The 7636-nt window shown below is 43.2% G+C and overlaps 1 protein-coding gene across 1 annotated transcript; it reads left to right on the top strand.

Moving 5' to 3' along the window:
- Positions 1 to 4686, top strand: loxl5a (lysyl oxidase-like 5a). The gene is made up of 7 exons (XM_014000687.1): positions 1 to 847; positions 1282 to 1390; positions 1786 to 1923; positions 3716 to 3872; positions 3952 to 4047; positions 4134 to 4249; positions 4345 to 4686. Exons 1-7 carry the CDS (start codon positions 25 to 27, stop codon positions 4349 to 4351), a joined length of 1446 nt encoding a protein of 481 aa, XP_013856141.1. The 5' UTR covers positions 1 to 24; the 3' UTR covers positions 4352 to 4686.
- Positions 4687 to 7636: the final 2950 nt, after the last annotated feature.

The raw sequence follows: 7636 nt of genomic DNA, 5'->3' as shown, positions 1-7636 counted from the left end.
CAAACAGAACCTCAGTGATCCACGATGGTCCGGTCCTGGATCCTGCTGATCTGCCTGCTCGCAATTTTGGCGTGTTTCGGGGCGGGTCAGGACCCTCCACGAGCGCGCTCCGGCCCGTGGAGACACCGGATCCAGTGGGAGAACAACGGGCATGTTTACAGCTTACTCAGCACCGGGACCGAGTACCGTTTACCCTCTCAGAGCAGGAGACGCACGCAGCTTTTACTGACCACGAAAAACGATCTGAACCAGATCCACCGACCCGCTGCGCTCAGGTCCAGCAGAACCAGGTCCGGGAGCGCATCCAGGGATCGGTCTGAGCAAAGAGACGACAATCAGATGGATGCGTCAGTTCTTGGTGCTGAGGCGGGTCAGTACCTGCTCACCTCAGACAGTCGGCCCCTCACAAACCAGGCTCCACCTAACAGAACCTCCATCCTGGACTTCTCCGGCGGCGGAGTCCCCAGAGGGGGCCGCAGTGCCCCTGAGGACGCACAGCCCACCCGTCCGGCTCCGGTCAGAGCGCGCGATTTTACGCACAGGGGAGGCTTCAGGCCGGAGTCCGAGAGCTCAGAAACACCTCCCGCATCGGTTTGGGTCACTTTGACCGAAGACCAGTCCAGGGTCCAGTCCCTGACCAGAGCCAGCCCGGAGTCCGGGAACTCCGTGGAGATCCACTTCCCGCGCAGCAGAACGGAACCAACAGAAGCCGGAGACCCACGAGACCCTCACAGCATCCAACACAGGAACTCAGTTTTCTATAATGTTTACCCACCGGACCGCAGGAACCGGCAGGACGGCAGAGGCCCAGTCAGTACCGGATACGGTACCAGATTCTTCTACAACGGTACGAGACTGAGGACAAACTGCAGAATAAAGCAGCCATTAAACTTCAAAACCATCCAGTTTTTATTTTTATTTTTATTTTATTTAACTCAATTCTTGTCACATCTGATTAAAACACATTTTCCTCATTAATACACATTTAATTTACTTCCCACAAAGTGACTTGAATCATTCATTTTTCAACCGGAAGTGGTGAAGAAATTACTCGTAACTTCCTCAAATCATTTCAAGTGAGATCTGTTACATTTTAGTAGATTTAAAATGTTAAATCTGTTTTTTCAACAGGATGTCTTGTTCTGGTTATATATATTTATCTAAAACATGAATCACTGGTAATTAACAATACATGAAACAATAAAGTATCTATTTTGTGTATATTTGACTCTAACTCAATTAAATTATGTTTTGTTTTGTTTTTTTTTTCTGTCTTTGCAGGTCTCCCAGACCTGATACCAGACCCATATTACATCCAGGCTGCCTCCTACATCCAGAGAGTTCAGATGTATGCACTTCGCTGTGCTGCAGAGGAGAACTGCCTCTCCAGGTGCTGCTTTTTTTTTTTCACTTTAATCTGATAAATGCATGGCATTCAGAAAGAGGAATGTGCTCAAATGAGGGGGTTTCTTTTTCACTGATATGAGTCAGAAAAACTCCCAAAAATACGAGTAAATATCAAAGGAATCCTGACGGCTGCAGCTTCAGGAAGTGTGTTTTATCCCACTTGGATGCAACAACTGAGAGACAGAGAGACCGACTGGGCACTGAACCTGGAAACAGTGTTTTTTTTTCCTTTGATCCAATGAGACTTACAGCCAAAATAAACCTTGGAAGGGCAAAAAAGGGAAAGAGTTTCTGGGATGAAAGTAAACGCATGCACAACAGAGTTCTGTAGATACAGAGGTACTGCTGGCCTCTGCTAATGCTTCCTACCATTTTCAGGTCTGCATATCATCCCAGTGTGAGCGACCTGGACTACAGAGTTCTGCTGCGGTTCCCACAGCGAGTCAAGAACCAGGGAACGGCGGACTTCCTCCCAGTAAGACCCAGACACGAGTGGGAATGGCACAGCTGTCATCAGTGAGTCCACAGTTACAATCGTTAAAACACACATTCATTAAATCAGGGGGGGTCAGAATCCTTTTCACCGAGGGCCACATGAGCATTATGGTGGCCCTCAAAGGGCCACTTGTGAATAACTTCAATGTTTCATGTTTAACTTCAGATAAACACAAAATGGCACGTTCCTCTTCTCATACAAACTATGAGCACCGCTAAAAAAAACAGCAGAGCTCTACCTGGTATTTCCTGCATAGAAACAGCATTTTAACATGTCCTCTTATAAACACTGTAAAGTACTATGTGTACGACTGACTAAATGTGAAGTAAATGTCACAAAAATACTATTAAGACTTTTCCTCACTGTTGAGTTGTTGTGAGTAGCCGCCATCTTGAATTCTGAACTCTCCCACATTCCGACAGGGAATTCCCACTGCAGGAGTTTTCCAGTTTAAACTTACAACTTGTAAATGGGAAGTACAACATGGGCTGCAGCAGCTTATTTAATTATGTTAGTAGACCATGGGCCGCATAAAAGGTCATGAAGGGCCACTTGCGGCCCGTGGGCCTTGAGTTTGACACATTGGCATCATTTTATGTCGTGTTCTAATAACATGTGAGGTCTTGGAGTATGGGCTGAGGATGACTCTCAGTTACTACCACACAAATATTGACTCGGTTGTAGCTATTTCTCGATTGGTTGACTCCAAAAGGAAATCAGTTCTAAACTAGACATGGGTTTTTACGATGTAAAAACAAGTGTGCATTGCCATGTAGCATGTCATTGCAGCATGGCTTTGCCTGCAGCAGTGGACTTGCAGAATGAAATGTGACCCAGTTCAAATGTGTTTTCTACCAACTTGTGCTTGTCAAGTCAGCAGGTGTTTGTGATGATGGTAATTGTGTGACAATATGAAGTTTAAAGAGAATTTTAGTTAAAGTTGCTGTAGCTGGGTTTTGAACCCTGATCTCCCACATGAAAGCCCATGGCATTAACCATTAGCCATTGGAGCTGTGGCAGAGAAGATTGCCAGGAGTTGATTTCTATGTGTGCTGAAAGAGGCCACATTGCCAATGCAATTGTTGACACTAAACTTTAATATATCACAGCAATAGAGCAATATTAGGACAATATAAGAGTAAAACATCAAAATAGAGTCATATTAGTATTGTAACCACTGAACTATTGTGATTAAATATTATTAAACTATGGTTCAGTACTGAGTATATACAGCAGGGGGCAGTATTGGACCAATACAAGGCTCCATTGACACCCATTATAATTTATTATTAAACATTAATATTTCAAAAACTATACGTTGTACAGGCACCAAAAGGCATAGCCGTCATTTGGCAGAGGAGCTTTACAGATATAAATTACAATGGCAGCTCTAGGACAAAGTATGCAGGAGGAGAAGCGTGACAAAGAGGCGATGACTTGGATGGGAAACGAATCACAATAGTGTGCATTGCATTGGCAATGCACACTGCTGATTACATTTAATGATCATATTCTGACAGTTTAATTCAAAGTCGTCCAGTGGTTCATGAGATATTTTGCTAACACCTCAGTCAAACAATCACAGACAAGGGCAAATAATAAAGAAACCTTTCAAGGTGGAGCATGATCAAATGAACACAGAACGTTCTAAGTTTTAAAAACAAACGATGTCATCCAGTTTTAAATGAGGGCAATCAGAGGGTTCTTGTACCATGAGAAGTGTTTGTGACGTGTGTGTGTGTGTGTGTGTGTGTGTGTGTGTGTGTGTGTGTGTGTGTGTGTGCGCGCGCGTGTGTGTTCGTCTGACCGCAGACATTACCACAGCATGGAGGCCTTCAGTAACTACGACCTGCTGGACGTCTCCACCGAACAGAAGGTCGCTGAGGGACACAAAGCCAGTTTCTGTCTGGAGGACACGTCATGTGACCCAGGAGTGCGGCGGCGCTTTGCCTGCACTGCTCACACACAGGTGAGTCACTTAGCTGAGACTTACCTCTGGATTTCAATGACCTCAAAGCACAGAAAGTTAATTTCGTTTGTTTTTTTAGGGGCTCGGTCCTGGCTGCTATGACACATATCACGCCAACATTGACTGCCAGTGGATCGACATCACTGACGTGCCGCCTGGGAACTACATACTGAAGGTAGATCTGACTTTAAACATTGTATTCACTTAAAAAAGTTTTAACTCAATTAAATAATAAAAACTGTTTTACCGTGTGTTTTCCAGGTGACAGTGAACCCCTCTCAGCTGGTTCCTGAGTCTGACTTCTCCAACAACGAGGTGAGGTGTGACGTCAGGTACACAGGAAGCCACGTCCAGGCGACAAACTGCAGGATTGTTGTGTAAGCTCAAGACGTGGAGTTCTCTCTTTGAGTCTAACTAAAAATGTTTAAAAAATAAAAGCACAAAGTTAATGACTGATTTTTCTGTTTTACAGGAGATGATCATCTGAGGATATAAAATTTTTGTTGCTCTTAATGTAAAGCTGCTGTTCTGCTGTTTGCTGCTCAGATTTAATCTTTGTATTTCTGTTTTAGAATGTGCTGTAGTTTAATCCAGCCATATCAAATAAATGTTTAATTTATGAGTGTATTTTACTGAAACTAAGCTGTTTGTGTGCAATAAGAAAGTGTTTTTAAGCGGTTTACTGGTGCTTGTGTTCTCTGCATTCATTTTTCTTTTCGTGAGGTTTTTTTTAAAGAACATCTAATAATAAATAAAATATGCCTTGATGTTAACAGTGTGGATTATTTTATAATAATAAAACAAAAATGTCAAACTGTGTCATGTCATTTCCTGTATTGTCTGCTCAAATGGAAAATCTAGATTAAAATCCTCCCAGCTGATTGGACAGTTTGAGTACATGTCCGTTTGACATGAAGTCGTGTTTATTTGGAGCATTTTAGTGCTTTGTTTCCTGACTACGTTTGGAGGTAATAAGCTCGGAGAAATTCCTGCAATTATTCCACTTATGTCTCGGATACAGCAGGAAAATAAACACTGCGTCTCTGCATGAGCTTGTTTATGTGTGTTTCTGCTTTCTACTGAAGTGGCTTAAAAAAAAAAAAAAAAAAGTTCTGGACAATAATGTTTATGTTTTGTGTTTATTTTCAGGAGGAGGCGGGGCTAACACCTGGGCAACAAAGGTAATAACCTTTTTTTTTAAAGAAATGTTTACAAATATATTTGTATTGACAAAGTTCTGGATATTAATGTTTATGTTTTGTGTTTCTTTTCTTTATCTTCTTAAAAAAGTCACTGATCATGAAGAAACTCAGAAACTAATGTTCAGTTCTGCTTTCTACTGAAGTGGCTTAAAAAACAAAACAATAGTTCTGGATAATAATGTTTATGTTTTGTGTTTCTTTTCAGGAGGGGGCGGGGCGAACACCTGGGCAACAGATATAAGAACTTTTTCTATAAGAAAATTTTTAAAATATATTTGTGTAGGGGTAGGGCTTACCTTAAATAAGCTTCCTCTACATACTTTTCATAATCTCATAACAAAGTTATGAGAGAAATTTTTACCAAGGCATTTTCCTCATTACTTTAATATTTTGACTGTGCAAATTGAAAAGTGACACAATAAGGGAACGTTCAGACGAGTTCAAGTTGATTCATAAAAGATTATGCAATCATTTATTTACACAAATTGAACAGATCATAAGTTACACCTGATTGTGGATTTCCTATAACAAGCGTCAGAGTTAAATGAGATAAAACTCGCGTCCGAATTTCAGTTCATATTAAAACTCAGATTACTTATATATAGAACAGTAAAAACGTCAGTTCTGATGTTAACAACCAAACAATTCTACTGGCACTTTAACTTAAGATTGGCAAAGAAAGGATAAGAAAAGGTTTGAAATTAAGGTTAGTGTTTCTGCTTTTATTTTGGTAAGGGTATGTGACAACCGGATTAGCACGTCCTCTCTGCGCTCAGATTCCACATGACACGTCACCCCGAACACGTCAGCTTTACCTGGTGATGGCTTCTTAAGGCACCCCTGGGTAGGAACTGGCTCACCTCCGACCATCCAGGGAACTTTTATCAGCTCGCTTACTGGTCCTTGGCGAGTAGGTGTTTTCAGGTAACTTTCTTCTGTTTCAGTCCAAGCCAGAAAGATTCTAGCTGAAGTTTCCGGTCGTCCTTCAAAATAAAAGTTCTCCCCCCGGGAGTAAAAACACTTGAGAGACCTAAGTCTCAGTGTGGACAAAAGGCGGCTTGCCTTTGTCCCGGCCGTCGGGTCCTGCCCTACTTGGCGACTGGGCGAGGTCCGAGGCCGGGCTGGTTCTCCGAAGAGAGATCAACGTCTTCCCTTGTTGGCATTCAGGAAGAAGAGTCTGTGCGTCTCTCAAAGACGTCCGTGTTAGTACAGAGTCGGACGACTTTGGATCCGCCCATGGGCGTTAAGAATGAGTCAGAGAAAGGAAAGTAAGATAAAGAGCTTTGCCATCCGGCGCCAGTCAAGGACATTCTGTGGCTGTTTTAACAGACATTTGGTAATATCTTCTTTAGCTTTTCTTTCTGATAGACTCTAAGAGAAATCACTGTAAAACATTTATGATGATTAATTAACATTTCTGTTTAAATAATCAGTCTGAACTTGGTGTCCAGATAAATGAAAGATTTTCTTAAGACAAACTCAAAATTATATTACTGATGTTTCCAGTAAAATAAAAACAGTGATTTATATAAAAAAACACAATGAAAACATGGTGATGATTTTCTCTGTGATTTTTATACTATTAATTAATCTTTTAGGTACGATAAAAGAATAGAAGTGATTCTTCTTTCTTTGTGACATGTCATTATTATGATTAACAAATGCATAAACATTCTTAGTTAAACAACAAATGAATCACGAACAGATTAGATTGTTTCTGTTCATTATCTGATCAAGAGAACTGAAGTTCTCTTCTAGGTTGAAATGACCTGTCATGACCTAAAATAGAGTTCAGTGTTCCTGCCTTCTGTCAGGCCTGTCTGAGACCTGCTTTGAGGCAGTAACTCCTGTTTCTTCACTCGAGGTGACCCCTACATTTGTAATGACAAAAGTTCTGGAAAAATCTCCCTGGTCCCGAAGTCCCTGCAGTGACGGTCCCACAGTTAGGAGGACTGCGTCTTCTTCCTCCGAGGCGTCGCACCTTTCTGAAGACCCGGAGGGGGGCCCTTGCTCCAAGCCGACTGGCGGGGGGGTTGGCCATGGTAATGAGGCTGCGGTGACTGGGTGCCTAGGCTCCCAGGCAGCACCGTTCTCTTTGCCGGAGGCAGCTGTGCGGCCGGCTTCGGTGTGCTGGTCTTGGGTCTCGAGTCCCTTCTGGGGATAATGCAGTGCAGAGCTTCTGCCTGCTTCTTCCTCAGCTCAAACTTTGCCTGAATAACGTCGAGAGACTGTGGCCCGGTCTCTGTCGGGGACATCAGAGAGTGTCAACCGCAAATGTCTCTGCGCCACCACGGTTGAAGCCATCCCTCTGCCCAGTGAGAGAGCTACGCCGCGGGACGCACGGAGGATGTAGTCCGCGGTGAGTCGGATCTTGTTTAAGAGATGCAGCAGAGGACTCTCAGCCTGTACCTGGGCTCCGAGCTCCGCCAGAGCCATAGCCTGGTAAGTCTGGAGCATGCTGATGGAGCTCGGGCTGCGAGCGGTGGTGGCCTGAACCTTGTAGATTTTTTCAAGCTGTGCAGCAGAAAATCTACAGGGCTTGGAAGGGAGCGTGGTGGGTCC

This window comes from Austrofundulus limnaeus, unplaced genomic scaffold, assembly GCF_001266775.1.
Source record: "Austrofundulus limnaeus strain Quisiro unplaced genomic scaffold, Austrofundulus_limnaeus-1.0 Scaffold8, whole genome shotgun sequence".
Lineage (NCBI taxonomy): Eukaryota > Metazoa > Chordata > Actinopteri > Cyprinodontiformes > Rivulidae > Austrofundulus > Austrofundulus limnaeus.
Note: the sequence above shows the minus strand (reverse complement) of the source record. Positions and strands in the feature narration are given on the sequence as shown.